Source organism: Carassius auratus, chromosome 2 (genome assembly GCF_003368295.1).
Source record: "Carassius auratus strain Wakin chromosome 2, ASM336829v1, whole genome shotgun sequence".
In the NCBI taxonomy this organism is placed as follows: domain Eukaryota; kingdom Metazoa; phylum Chordata; class Actinopteri; order Cypriniformes; family Cyprinidae; genus Carassius; species Carassius auratus.
The window spans coordinates 18078690-18094307 of record NC_039244.1 but is presented as its reverse complement, the minus strand read 5'-3'; the positions used below and the strand labels follow the sequence as shown (position 1 = coordinate 18094307).

General features: G+C 37.9%; 1 protein-coding gene across 1 annotated transcript; it reads right to left on the bottom strand.

Moving 5' to 3' along the window:
- Nucleotides 1-840: 840 nt before the first annotated feature.
- On the bottom strand, nt 841-15293 carry LOC113118785 (G-protein coupled receptor 54-like). The gene is made up of 5 exons (XM_026288202.1): nt 14835-15293; nt 13788-13912; nt 5976-6111; nt 4730-4968; nt 841-2239 (listed from the first exon to the last, which is right to left on the bottom strand). Exons 1-5 carry the CDS (start codon nt 15058-15060, stop codon nt 1865-1867), a joined length of 1101 nt encoding a protein of 366 aa, XP_026143987.1. The 5' UTR covers nt 15061-15293; the 3' UTR covers nt 841-1864.
- Nucleotides 15294-15618: the final 325 nt, after the last annotated feature.

The window sequence follows — 15618 nt, the reverse complement described above, 5'->3', positions numbered from 1 at the left end:
AAACATTTCACAAATGCTAATGATAAGACATCTATTTCTGCTTAGGATGAAAGTAATTAAGCAAGCTTTGTGGGAGCACATACTAGCAAAACAAATCACACTTAATTTCCTTTGAATTCCTTCTCACTTATCATGGTAAATAAATTATACCCTGTAAAAGTGTTGTTATTCTCATTTGTGCATGAAAAAAACCATTACATCATAATGAAAGGGCATATTTGGAAAGCATTTGAGGATGTTATTGATTAAAATTTAGAACACTGAATATGTAGGCCCAGTTCACGCACAATGTTGTTTTGCACTCCACTGTGGCTGCCTGTTAATCAATGTAAACATAGAGTCTTTGACCATTGTTTTTGTCAGCATTTTGTTTAGATGTCCTCAAGGGTCAAGGTACAGAAGCTTATAGGGACATTTTAACAGAACACATTTTTGCATTTTACTTTCCTACTTTTCTATGTAAACATGCACTAGATGTATGTGTTTAACCAAATGTCCACATCTGGCAACTTTTGCACTATTTAGCACCATAGCATTTAAAAATATGGTGCTCAATACTTTTAAAAAATGCATTTGGAGACCTTGTTTTTATTTACTTATTGTTTTTTTTTATTATTATTCCACTGCTTGCATCTTGCATTTTTCAACACAAAAACTTGTTCTTTGTGAACTGCCCCTTAGAAAAACCCCATTGACCATTTTGTTGCACTGCTTTTCTATGTTTTTAAGAGACAGGCAACTTAGGGGCCGTTTTTGCATTTCACTGTTCTTTCTTATTTAATTTTGTTACTTGTAAACTTGTTAGGACATTGTTTCACCATCGCGCTCATTAAAAAGTGAAAATTGTATTTTGTATTTTTCAACAACAAAAAAATGCTTTCTATTTTAAAAACACCCCTCAGACAAACACCTTTGACCACTGCTTTTAGCATTTTAAGATATAAGATATAGACAACTTGGAGGCTGTTCACACACACACACACACACACACACACAAACTTATTGCATTCCAATGCGCTTCTTTTTCATTTGCTTTTCTGAGTAAAAATGCTCTAGATGGACATGTTTGAACGCAAACATCCAGCATTTTTAGTGGCAACTTGTGCATGACCACAGTATTCTATAAATGAGCTCCTCGGGTAAAAAAAAAAAAAACCTCTGGGTGATTTGCACCTTGAAAAAGTGTATTTGGTATATGGTTATTTGTTAATCATTAGTGTTTATCCTATGATATCTCAATAGTCTTACTGGCAAGTGCAGCATAATATGTTATCCCGTACTATGAACAACATTTGTTCTGTCTTCAGAAGGGGTGTGCTTTGAGAGAGCCTATACCTTGCAAATACACCTCTTCAGGTTGAGCCATGTCGTTGGATGTTCAGAATATATAACTGATGGAGAGCAGTTTGGAGTGGTGTTTCATGAGGAAGTGTGCACAGGGAGGTGTCGTGTATATGTCAAACACAATAGATGAGTCAACAGTTGCCATGTTTGATTTAGTCAACATCCTCTCAGGCAAGCTCCTACACATCTCCACTGGCAGAACATCCGTTTGGTTCCCCATCCGCAAACTAAATCCCTGTAAAATGAGCTTTCCATTCAGCTTTTAAAAAGGCAAGCTCTCGTAGCACGGCAGGGTAAGCAATAAGAGTTGAACCTTTGGGTTTAGAAGTTGGAAATAATAATACTATTTAACTCCAGCTGTAAATATAACTGCAATTCTTTGCCTTTTAAATGGCCTTTTGCACCACATTCAAAATTTTCACAACTCAGCGAACTGAATATAACCCCTATTTAGGAGGGAAGCCTGCACCTCAGTGACTAGACAGTTGGCATGAATTAATGGTTTAGTTGTCATCTGCTCTCATTTCCTCTCAGTGTTGCTCTCCTCTGTTGCTACAAACTTTATTTCTGCATTGGCCGTGCGAGAGGCAACACTGCTGTCTCTCACTTTGTGTCTGAAGAGGAAGGGGAAGGTCTTCCTGAAGGACTTGCGGAAGCTGGCGCCCATAAATCCGTAGACAATAGGGTTGATAGAGGAGTTGGCATAGGACATGCAGTTAGCCCACGTCTTGATCTTATATGTTGCGTAGTTGGCCTTGAAGTTGGGATAGAAAGATTGGAACAGGACAAAGATCTGAATGGGACCCCAGCAGATGGTGAAGAGAACAACAATGACCACAACCATTTTGGAAATCTTACTCCTAATGGAGATTGTTCTTTCGGAGAGCAGGTGGACCTGAAATAAACAAGGTTTTGATAAGATTATAGCAGGCAAATGTGACTGATATGTGAAAAAAAAAATAGATCAATGACATTTTAAAGAAAAATCTACGTATTTTTATTATACACTTAGTGAAAGGGCTCTACAAAAGTATTCAGAGTTCAAGTCTTTCTAATGAAGTTATATATTGAAATGCAGTTCTTTGTGGATTTTAATTTACTGAAATGATGAGAAAGATGAGAAACCTTTTCAGTTTCTAAATTAAAATGATCTTTGATAGTTTTGATGGGGTTTAAAGTTAAAGTAAAAAAAAAAAAAGTCTAGGTATACTGCAATTGAAAGTCTCATAAAAAGTAATGTTGGTATGGGTAGTTGCGTAATCTTTTATTCATATTTTTTCTATAATACAATTCTGTTACATATTTATATATAATGATTAAAATATTAAGATATACACAAGTATTGAAAGTGTAGAGAAAAGTATTTTCAGCCTGATGGTTTCACCATTGTTATTTTATTTATTTATTTATTTTAATGAAAACAACATTAATACAAAAAATATATTTCATAATTTAGATATCCTTATCACTGACCCTTAAATATTCATATAACACAAAACCGTAATGTGCTGTTGTAACTATACCCAGATAATAAAGACAGCATATTTTCTAGATTAAGATCCCACAGCTCAATTATTCATGTTGTGAATCTGTTTTTGTTGAAAATGAACAATAAAGACCATTGCAAATAATTAACATTGAAGATATAGTGGCGAAGAAGAATAAAAGCATTAATTAGATAAAGGGTACAAACAAAATCTAAATGTGATTCCACAGTGAGCACTTTTTGTTCAATTACAGGTATACGGAGATAAATGCCATAATCACACAAGAACTCCACAGTTCCCTCATTCCTCAAATCTCACTACAAGAAAGCAAGAACTGTAAGACTGTTTAAACATCTGCAGGAAAATAAAAAGCAGTATGGTGACTCAGGAACTCTGAGTGAGAGAGAGATCACCTCAGATGTTGGAGAAGACCTCAGATAAGAAAGAGCTTTTAGGAGCTTTTAGGCTGGAATTCAAAGTGAATGTGTGGCAAAGCTAACACTGGCCATGTATCAGACAGTTGCTATATTTACAGGGAAGTGTGGTAGTGGCAAAATCAAGCTGTGAGGTGGCTTTTCTTTATCAGGGACTGGTTTTCTTGTCAAAGATAAAAAATGACTGTGCAAAATATCGGTAAATACTGCAAATCTCAGCCTAATAAAAGCACTGTGCCACTGCTTAAATATCGCGATGCAGAAGTGTGAACCTAAACCCTGTCACAAATCTGTCAAAAAAGGGGGCCAAAATCAGATTTAAATGTTACAGCTGTCTGAGGTGTCCAAGGCAATTCTGAACCTAATGTATGCAAAGCATCAACTAATATGTTCAGCTCAATCTCTTTGTTTTTTATCGGCAGCATTTGAGCAGTTCAGCAGTTGGTGAAAAGAATAAAGCAGTATCTGAAGGAGTGAAAGTATATCTAGAATATTCTATTTAAACAAATGTCTGTTTATTTCAACATAAGATTCAATTTCTATCAAAAAAATAATTCATTACATGCTGCTTGTTAATTTCCAAAGCTCATTTTACCCTGTTGTGTTGCAATCTTTTTGAACTAGACAGGATTTTCTTTTCTTTGAAAAGTTCATGTTATTGCAATGGACTAAGACTTACTGTTTTGCTTATGCAAGGTATAATAACTTCACTTGTTGCACTTGTGGTGTTTCCAGTCAAAAATGACTGGCCTATAAAAATTGCTTCTAAATTTTGCACTATTCTGTGTAATTACCAAATGTTGGATTTCATATTTTTGTATCTAATTTCTTTACAGGGAACCTTAATACACAAAAATCTTGCCTATGAAGTCATGACTTTAGGTTTCGGACACCACCTATGTGAAACTGGACCACACCTTCATCTGATGACTTAATGTTGTTTTTGCTGTGAAAATGATCTACTTATAAGTAAGGAATAAATACTCAACTTTTTAACTAAGAAAATTTTTATATGGAAATAGTTAATTTTATTAACTTTTAAATGCAACATGTACAACGTCAAGTTATTTATTTATTTTTACAATGCAGAATATATATTCGTTGTCATTAAATTATCTACTTATAAGTAAGGAATAAATACTCAACTTTTTTACTAAGAATATTTTTATATGGAAATAGTTAATTTGATTAACTTTTAAATTTAACATGTACAAAGTCAAGTTATTTATTTATTTTTACATTGCACAATATATGTTAGTTTGTCCTTAAAAGATTTTTATTTTACCTTGTTAAATAAAGGTTACAACTACTTCATTTCTTTACTTTTGAAGACAAGAAAAGAAACCATGATGTTTCACAACCTCTTGAGAGGATATACACCAGGATAATAAATCAAAGCACATATAGCCTTTCATATCCATTTAGTGAAGTGTCATCACTGATGGTTGTTACCCATGATCATACCTGATGGTTGTTATCCACTGGTTCCACAGAGGCTTGTCCCACTCTTTTCAGCATGAAGGAATAACAAAAGGAGATGGTAATGACAGGCAGTAGATATACGGCTAAGAACTGATAGAGGATGAAAGCTTTCTCGTGAGTCTTTGATGGAAACCTCTCCATGCAGTATTTTCTTGGTCCATACCAATAGCCATCCTCAAGCCTCTGGTACAGGAAGATTGGTATGGAAAGGATAAAGGAACCTTGATGCATAAGAAAGGAGAAGATGAGAATTGTATTGCTTCACTTTTAAACATTTTAAAATGTATAGAAGTATTCTGGGTTAAATGCATAGGGACTTTGTTATGCACTTACATGAAAGTGTGAAACATGAATTTTTGCATTAACATTACTTCTAAAAAAAAAGGTAACAAAATAGAACTGTGTGTGTGCATGTGTGTGTAAACTAATATGAATACTAATGAGATCAGAGATAGTATTCACATAGAATATTCACTCACAGATGAGGAAAAAAAAAAACATTACAAAGGATAAAGAGATTGTACAGTATGGGCTGATTTACACAAGATGCATTTGCCTAGTCTTGTTTCTCTGGTTTTCATTTTTTTATTTATTTTTTTGTATGTAAACATACGTTATGGACAGTTGACAGTTGTACCATGTCTGACTGCATTTTGTGCATGAGTGCCATGTTTTGAAACACTGTGTCAAAGAATTTTGAAAAACCTTTCTCACGACTGCACTCTTTTTTCAATGATTTTGTCTCAGATAAAGAACGTGTTCTACAGTATTTGAATGGCCCCATCACACTTTTAATGTTTTAATGTAAACTTTCCCCATATATTTATATTTGAATTACTATTAGGCCTATCACATAGAACAAACTTGCATTTTTTTTTAAGTAAATCTACAAATGCGTTTTATCTAGCATTCATCATGTTTATGTGTTAATAAAAAATAAAAATAAAAACTCTGGAGAAACATTTTGAAATACATAAATATGTTCTGTGTATACAGCCCTGAAATGTGTTGGTTTTTTAAACTAAAGAGTACATTGAATTTATTTTCTCTGGTAATCAACAACAGGTGACAGATTAAGTTTTAAAATTAGGATGTATTTATGTTTAATAAAGTGAACTAATTATTGCAGTTATAAAGAGAATACATCCTAGTGTTTGTTATATGTATACATAGGGCAGTTGTCACCTTTTTTGAATTTTTTGGTTGATAATTGTACTAAATTACTTACCGATCCAGATACAGATGCTAACAATCATTGCGACACGAGGGGTTCGATGGTGCAGGGATTTCAGAGGATACACTGTCACATAGCAACGATCTCCACTCATTGCCGTAAGAGTGATGCATGTTGCCTGTACGGTCACCTACACATTGCCAAACCCTTTGTTATCATGTGTTCATATCATTATCAGTACATGCAAGACAGATGCACTCCAGAGCACTAGAGTAAACATAAAAATTTGATTTAACTCATCTAACAACTACGTGGTAGAACATCAAAAACACAGCCAAATAATGCTTTCAGTACAGGCCAGTCTTTAGTTCATCGTCTTTTGAATTAATTCTAGACATGCACATAAAAAAAACCCAGCCCCATTCACTCGTGGTTTTGTCTGGTGAATTAATTGAACTGAAGTGCCTGATTGCTCATCTTAAATTAAAAGAATCAGGTAAGAGGAGAGGCTTTAGCTCTTAGATGCAACAGGTGTGAACAAAGAGCTGTTCCATCCCATCATCTTTTGTGCAAGGTATCTAATGATTAAACAAAACAACAGCAAAAAAATGTGTGCTTAGCCTCAATCTGAGAAGGCCTGTGTGTCTGAAAAGATATGATTCACAGAGCTTTGGACCAAACCTGTACAAAGAATATAGGATTAGGAAAATTCAAACCCACAACTGAATTTATGCAGTTATTCCTCCCACAGGGACTATTTGATGTTTGTGTAAGATGTTCGTTCGTTGAGTAATTAAACACAGCTATGAAGAAAGACTTGTAAATTAGCAGCAGAACTTTTCATTTCCATGTACATAACCAGCAATTCATTTAGTTACAAGCACTGCAACTTTGCTTATTTAAGTGAATTTACTTCAAAGTACAGCTGAAACGATTAACGTCTCGGTTACATGTGTAACCCTCATTCCTTGAAGGACAGAATGAAGACATCACATCGGTGACTGACGAATTGTGATCTAGCTTCGAGAGACCAATCTACTTTGAGTGTAAACCAAACAAGCTATTGGACATTGGCATGCGAAGATTGCATCCAGCTGCTGCTGATCACAGCATGAGCATAAAAAGGCAGCTGGTGCAATGCATACCAGGTTTTTCCCTGAGGAGCTGACCCAGTGAACCGGTCACACAGTGGTGGTACAGCAGCCGTGGCGACGGGACGTGATGTCTCCTTTTCCTCTTTCAGGAAACGATGGTTACATACAGTACAGACTAAAAGTTTGGACACACCTTCTCATTCAAAGAGTTTTCTTTATTTTCATGACTATGAAAATTGTAGAGTCACGCTGAAAGCATCAAGGGCTATTTGACCAAGAAGGAGAGTGATGGGGTGCTGCGCCAGATGACCTGGCCTCCACAGTCACCGGACCTGAACCCAATCGAGATGGTTTAGGGGTGAGCCGGACTGCAGACAGAAGGCAAAAGGTGCCAACAAGTGTTAAGCATCTCTCGGGGAACTCCTTCAAGACTGTTGGAAGACCATTTCAGGTGACTACCTCTTGAAGCTCATCAAGAGAATGCCAAGTGTGCAAAGCAGTAATCAAAGGAAAAGGTGGCTACTTTGAAGAACCTAGAATATGACATATTTTCAGTTGTTTCACACTTTTTTGTTATGTATATAATTCCACATATAATTCCATGTGTGTTAATTCATAGTTTTGATGCCTTCAGTGTGAATCAACAATTTTCATAGTCATGAAAATAAACAAAACTTTTTGAATGAGAAGGTCTCCAAACTTTTGGTCTGTACCCTATGTATCCAAGAAGTTACCTTTCAGTCAGTCACTCTCAAAATCACATTAGTTTCCCAACGAATTGGGATCCCGACCAAAGCACCATGGATGCTGCCCCTTCCAGTGTCCTGTGCAAGTCTCCTGTGCCCCTTTTTGGTGTAGACTGGGACATGCATCAAGAAAATCAGTCACTCTGGTTGTAGCACTACCCTTTCAGTGAGATTGGATAACACTGGGAAAACATAACCATTCCACATTGAACATGAACATTGAAGAAGCCCCTTCACAAAGGAGGTTTCGGAAGTACTTACACATATGAACAAGCGTTTACATGCATATGGAAGAACAGAGGTGATTGTAAACCTCTTGGAAAAAGGTAGAAAGTCTGCCGACCATAAACTTGGTCCTTTCTGCGCTTCTATTCATTTGAAGTGAGAACGCAGGAGGATACCGCCTCCACACGAAGGCTATAGAATCTAGCGAACGTGTTTGGGGTCGCCCAGCCCGCAGCTCTACTAATATCTGTCAACGAGGTGTTACGGCTGGCTTGTAAACCATAGCATAAACACAAAAGAGACCAAACCCAATTTTTCAACCATAAGCCAATTTATTTTCAAAATATATAAATTCAATAATTAAACAATCACAAACAAACGTCTAGAGGAAAACATGTGTGTTGATAGACACTTTGTGACGGTTGGGTTTGGGAAAAACACAAGGAGAGGGTAGGATCCAATAGCAAGGTATGGGTTTATTAAACAGAAGGAAAAATACAAAATAAACAGTCTTGAGAGACAAACAAAACCAAAAAGGGAACCCGATGAAAACGGGAACTCGGAGGAATGAGAAGGTAGGTGAAGTCTCGGGAGACGAGAGCATAGACACATAGGGTAAGGACTCCATACAGATGACAGAGAAAGACAGCTATACATAGACTAATGACAAAGGATTGTCAGCACCTGTGCGATTTAATTGGAGTGCAATTACTGTGAAGACAGAACCAGACTAGAGGAATTTAAGTGCCTATGGTGAAGGAGCAGTGTTGTGGGTAACGCGTTACAAAGTAACGCGTTAGAGTACTCTAATTACTTTTTTCCTGAAATTTGTAACTTAACGCGTTAGTTCCGTGCGTAAGTAATCAGTAACTTCGTTATTTTTTTTAAAAAAAGTAATCCGTTATTTTAAGGAAAGGAAAATCCCGACTGCAGCCTGCTTTTTGTCAGACAGTAGTCCTAGGTCTACTGTGCCACCTGCGGATGTATCAGCGGAGCCGAAGCTCTGTGTCTGTGATCGTAAAGTCAATGGCTGTGATGCGTCTGTGCCCTGCGCCTGACCCTGTGTGTGTGGGGTTTTTTTTTTTTTTTTTTTTTTTTGAACTCCCGGCAAGATGGCAGAGAGGACAGTGTTTGGTTTATGGAAGTACGCACATTATTTTAAATTTGTCAACGAAAAAGAAAAGAACATAACGGTAAAATGCACACTCTGCTTTGGTGAAAAGCTTCTGTCGACCGCCAAAAATTCTACCTCAAATTTAACGCTACGTTTTAATCACTACTTTGAAGAGTAAATGTAAGAGGACTGTGTTAAAGCGAATTTAGGCTTGTGACTGTGAGTGACACTAATAATAATTAGTTCGGCTATTAAGCGATTTGTCATTTGCCTGTGTGGCAGTGAAGGATTTAATTCAGTTTGTTATCATTTTTGTTTGACAGGCAGCTGTTAATTTCTGTTAGATCGTTGGCTGGCTGGTTGTTCATCATTTCTAAATGGATTTAAATCTGCAAGCCTGTTTAAGGTTGTGTTTACAAGTAAGCATACTTGTACTTTGATAACTGCATTATTTAAAGTTAAAGAAAAATCAGGAGTTATCTTGTGGTGCTCATAATATACAGTAGCCTAGGCTACCCGGGCTGGGTAACGTTAGGTGCGAATTTTGATTAATAATATGTTCTGTGATAATAAATAAATAAAACGCCATGTGGAATAGCCTATTGCTGACTGTCTTTCCTGTTATTGTTATCCTGCAGTGTTAATTTAGTCGGATGACTGACGTTATTCATTGTCGGGAGTCACGACTTCTAGGTGCATTTAAAGGGGCCGGGGCTGTGTCTGTCATGTGTGAGCCGCTGCGAACTGCTTTTAATTTTTGGTAACGCATGAGTACTCTAACGCGTTACTTTTATGAATAGGTAACGCTGTATCATAACTGATTACTTTTAATTGATGGTAACGTTGTAACCTAACTAACTACTTTCCAAAGTAACTATACCCAACACTGCTAAGGAGAAGTGAGCTCACTAGGGAACACCCAGGAAAACAGAGACTGACAGCGTGACACACTTCAGCTCAACAGACTGCAAAGGCTCAAATGGGCCCTGATATAGTTTTTTGATCACCAAAAGGTTGTGGAGGAGGGCCAGGTAGGATTTTACCTTCTCTCCCCTCTAAGGAACCTGATGACCAGGTCACACCTCCCTACCGACTTCCCCTCCACGGGGTCATGGTTTGCAGTAATCGCAGCACAAAGACTTAAAGGGGGGTTGACATGCTCGTTTTCACTCAATATCCTGTTAATCTTGAGTACCTATAGAGTAGTACTGTATCCTTCATAACTCCAAAAAGACTTCAGTTTTATTATATTCATAAGAGAAAGATAGTCTGTACCGTTTTTTCCCGGAAAAACCCGATCGACTGGAGGCGTGACGTGTGGGCGGAGCTAAAGAATCACGAGCGCGAGTAGGCTTTTGCGTTGAGAGCATGTGGAAACTGTGACATTACCGTGAGGAAAAAAAAAACATCATCCAAAACAAACCATGGCTAACAGTCAGATTCAGTCGTATATTTATGATCCAGAAACAGATCCAGAGGCTGAAATTTAACAAGAGCAGCAGCAGCAACGACTACAGCAGGACGTCTCTATGAAGTATGTATTGAAACTATATATATATTTGCTTAGCGGTTTTGGAAAATGACTAAGTTCCACTTTATGTCGTCTTTTTTTCTTTTCTTTTTTTTTTTAAGGTGTACATGTGGAAAGTGCAGTTTGATGACAACATCACATGTTGTTTACTTGATGTGCTTACGCGCCGATAGCTAAGTTAACAACACAGAGATATTTGAAGCAGTTTTACTCACCACATGCGGTTCCAACACACGATCGTGACCCTTTTTCGTTGGGACTGCATTATCCTTAAGAAATAAACGATATGCCAATCCGGCATCAAACTGGGCCTTGTTTGTAAAACAAGCATCTTCGAAATGAAGGGAACAAACAAAAACACTTGCACAACTCCGTTGATGCTCTGTAAAAATAAACTCCATCCACTGGTCCCTTAATGCTGTTTTTCTTTTGTGACATTTCGGTCTCTCGCTCTGATCAGTGAATGTCTGTGCTCTCAGTGCTCTGCTCTACGGGAGCGCGCGCTCTTCCGGCAGACGTGCCCTCAGGACCCATATAAGGAAATTCCGCTCCATCTAACATCACACAGAGCCATACTCGAAAAAAACTTTCCGAAACTTGTGACAAACCGCAAGGAGTATTTTTGGAACAAAAAATACTCCTTCAAACGTACAACTTAATTTTTGAAACTTTGTCCATGTTTAGCATGGGGATCCAACTCTTTAACAGTGTATAAAACTCAGTATGCATGAAATAGCACCCCCCCCCCCCCCCCCCTTAATGTGGAGAGAGACAGCCTTCGCTCCAACCCTTGCTGCAAAAAGGAAAGTACAACTCTGATCAGGCATCTCTGGGGTCTTCTCTGCAAAACGAAAACCACTTGATGAACAGCTTCCACTTCAAGGTGTAAGCGTGTCTTGTAGACAGTGCTCTTGCCAAAGTGATGGCGTCAGCAACCTCTTGGAGTAGACCACCTAGAAACTCTGTGTCCAGTCCAGGGATCAGATTCATTTCCAGAGGTCTGGACGCAGGTGCCACAGGGTATCCCATCTCTGAGTCAGTAGATCCTTCCTCAGAGGTATCTGTCAAAGAGGGGCTTTCACAAGGAGCATTAGATCGGGGAACCAGGTGCGAGTTAGCCAATACAGTGCCACAAGCAGGACCTGCTCCTCCATGTAGAACAACTGGCAGTGAGAGGTTTCTGGAGAGGCAAACGGGTCTACCTGAGTCTCCATTCTCCTGGGAGCGTAGCTCGTGACAGCTCGTTGGCTGTACAGTTGGGCAGACCCAGAATGTGAATGGCACGGAGTGACCTCAGAATTTTCTGACTCCAAAGGAGGAGGTGGCTGAATGTTCTGTTCTGTTCTGTTGGCACTCTTGCCTGGAGAAACACAAGGTCTGAACACATGGTGAAGGTTCGGTGACAGGCTTGTGTAACTTGAACCTTGTGAGTGCCGTGATGCGATCCTGGAGGGCGGCAGCGCAGGTGAATCTTCCTCTCCAGAGAGCTCTCCCTCCGATGCAGTGATCGACATCCAGTCGTCGGGAGGAGCACCGAAGGATAACACTGGTACGTTCTTTGAAGAGGACCCATCACAAAAACTATAGCATAACTTGTTACCCTTTTGGAAAAAGTAGTTAGCTATGCTACAGTTTGCTAATAGAAAGTAGCTTGCTATATTGAAACGAATTAACTAGGCAATATCTATCTTATATTCATAACAAATATATCATATTCAATATCATTTAATCAGAGCTGATGCATAAGGGACAAAAAAGTGGAAACACTTAAGGAGTGTTGAAGTCGTTATCGTATTGGTTGAATTCTACAGGATTTCTGTGAGACGTGTGTCGTGTTCTTAATGTTCCACCTGGAAACAAAGACACCGTGGCGCCAAACCCCCTCACGAAAGAAAAAAGCCATCTTGTTTACAACTGTGATGACGAATGCTTATCAGGATCAACTAAATGCTGGATTTTCAAAAGTATGTGAAATATTTAATGTTTGCGGCATATAATCTTTAAAATATGTCCAAGAGTTTTACACACTGGTCTGTTATTGTGAAATGAACTGTGATTGGTTGTTTGACATGTCTTGGACACCGAAACCTGCCATGAATTCCAGACCTTCAGTCTAAAGGTCTGGTTACGCAAGACTACTGACATTACTTATCTTGAAACACTATGGGCACCAGCACTTTTAGCCCACATCCTCATTGGCTAGTATTCAAATATTTTGCTTTGGTTACTTGCATTAAAAGTAAACTTGTGACAGTCACAAATAGTTTTAGCACCTAATAGCATTTTAGGATAGATACTCTTTCTTTTTTCTTTTATTTACCCTTTCACCAGCCTACATTCCTGGGTTTTTTTGCTCAGTTTGCTACATTTTTAATGTGAAATGTCCAGTGAGGGGTGCTAAAAGTGTGTTCAGTTTTATCTGAAATAGATAAACATGAATCTGGCAACATTATGACACCTGTTGGTTGTACCTATCACTGGAGTACAATAAAATGTCTAGTAAGTGGCACTAAGTTTAATGCTCTCATGCATTCCAAAATAAGTTACCACCTACAGTAAACACTGCCCTAAACCTAACTGATAGTGTTAACAAAAGCAAAGGTGATAATGAAAAACGTATTTGTTGATTGTACCTGATGAACTATCAAGCAAATTTACTTAATCAGAAAAGCCATACATATGGAGCTTGCTATGTGATGCAAACGCCAAAATATATTACCTTACAAATCAAACACTGTGGTAAAGTGTTTTAAGGTCATAACATTATTATGGAACCACACAAAAATAAGTCTATATTAATTGATAATCTGCCTGTGAAATCATAATGTGCACAATTCTGGCATCACTGCCCTAAGCTGATTTTCTATGAGCATAGGAACTATATATTAGGTCTTAATCAGTGTACAAATCCATTTATTGCTATTGGGTGACAGTTTTGGGTACTATACTGAAGTCCAGAATCCTGTCAGCATTGATCTTAACACATTTATTCCTCTTACTTTTCATTTCATAGTGACTTTCTTGGTATGGCCACTGTCATCAAAAACATTCTGAGATGACGCAGCAGAGACACATTTATACTACAGAAACGAAAAAAATTGCTTATTTATAACAATATGTCTTGTGGAGTATTGTTCCCTGAGGTGCTCTGCTTACCTGTTGGAGAAAAGCGACAAATTTACACATGAAGTCCCCAAATATCCAGCCAGGCAGAGGGTAGAGGGTAGCAGTGAATGGCACACAGCACAGCAGGAAAATGATGTCAGTAGCAGCCAAGTTAGCTGAGGAATTAAGTGCATGTGTTAAGGTATGGAAAAGGTGAATGTGTAATGTGAGGTGCTACTGTTCATATTACTTTTATCTCCTAGGGGTATACAGGGATTCTGTCAATGCTTGAAATATTGTGAAGTCAAAAAATAGTTGAAGACAGAAGTGGTGGAAAATGTGAATTGAAAATGCAGTGAATTGAATGCAAGCTCTGACAGCAACACTGAAAATCAATTTGAGCCACTGTGGATGATCTGACTTTATTACCTTCCAAAATTCAATACAAGTACAAATACAGTAAAATTACTACTACTAAAATGCCAACATATAGGCTGTGGTCATATAGCCATATTGTGGCAATGACTTTTTTCATCAGTACTTCACTCAAGATCCATCAATGTTAAGGTATTTTCTAACCTCACAATCTTGCTCAAGAGGTTCCTGTGAAGCGTTCCTCGAGGGAATGCAATAATTCTTACAGTTACATGACAGTACATCATTCTGTGACTAATGATGAATCATTTACCACGAATATACTAACACAAACTCCAGTTTGCTTCTTTACTTCTGATAGAGTACTAAATAATCATATGAACTACTTAAATAATACTTTAAATAAGAATAATTTATTTGTTGCAGCTTAATATATAAGGTGCAGTTCAAAATGCTTTGTTGGTCTGAGCATAAAAAACATTTACAAAAAATAAAAAGAACCAAAATGATAATAAAACAATTAAAATAATGAAACAAAGATATCTCATAACAAACTAGAGAGAGATAGATAGAGAGAGAAAATACATTGACAAAAAAATACTTAAATATATTATTTGAAAGCTAAGAATGTTTTATGTTAAAAGTGCAAGTGCTTAGAACTTGTCTAATGTGAGAAAAGGTTTCAGAGGTTTTGTGCAGAATAAAAAATTGTCTGCCACTCACCAATGTAAAAGTTAGTGGCGGTCCTCATCTGTCTGTGCTTGGAGATGACATAGATCACCAGTGAGTTTCCGATCAGCCCCACTAGCATGATGAGAGAGAAGAAAAGTGGCACAAGCCAAGCATCCGTCAGGAAAGGGTGCTCCTCGTCCTCCATATCCTCCATAGAGGAGTTTCCTATGGAGCTGTTCAGCAGCTCACTTGAGTTCCGGTCTTCACTCGGAAACATAATTTTAGGCTTGGGAAAGACCTTAAAATAAGATTAAAAAAAGCCAAATTTCTTCTTTCTGACAGCGACAAAATCCTCATGCCCACCAATCCAATTAATTTTAAGAACACGCCATTAGAATCTGGTGTCTTTTCATTAACTTCCTGCTACTGAGGCAGTTTTTCAGATAGATCTGTATTTGGAGGAGACGGCTGCCGCAATTTCTCTTCAGCTCTTTGAAAAAGGAGCCCTGCGAGCAGGATCCACTCAAAGGCAGAGTGGATCCGCTCTCATTGGTTTTATACACAGCCCGCACACACGTGGGCAACAGAAAGATTGTAGAATGAAAAACTGATGTCAGGTCGCTTAGCAACAATTTTAGGGCTCTCTCTCTCTTATTCTGTCGCTATGTGTGTGCAGAGAGAACGAAATATAAATGTGGTATTTACCCTGCAGTATACACATAGCCTAAAGTTATGCAAACCTGCGGAATCAAAAAGATCAATGTGATTCAGTTTGTTCTACTATCACTCCACCTAGAAATTACTGACCACAACATGGAAAGACACAATTACTGCT

Bases quoted from the DNA above. Each gene is read 5' to 3' on its own strand.
- LOC113118785 (XM_026288202.1), bottom strand. From the start codon at position 15,060: ATGTTTCCGAGTGAAGACCGGAACTCAAGTGAGCTGCTGAACAGCTCC. The intron at 6,112-13,787 runs GTAAGCAGAGCA...GGCAATGTGTAG, and splicing joins TTGTCGCTTTTCTCCAACAG to GTGACCGTACAGGCAACATG. The intron at 4,969-5,975 runs GTAAGTAATTTA...TTATGCATCAAG, and splicing joins TAGCATCTGTATCTGGATCG to GTTCCTTTATCCTTTCCATA.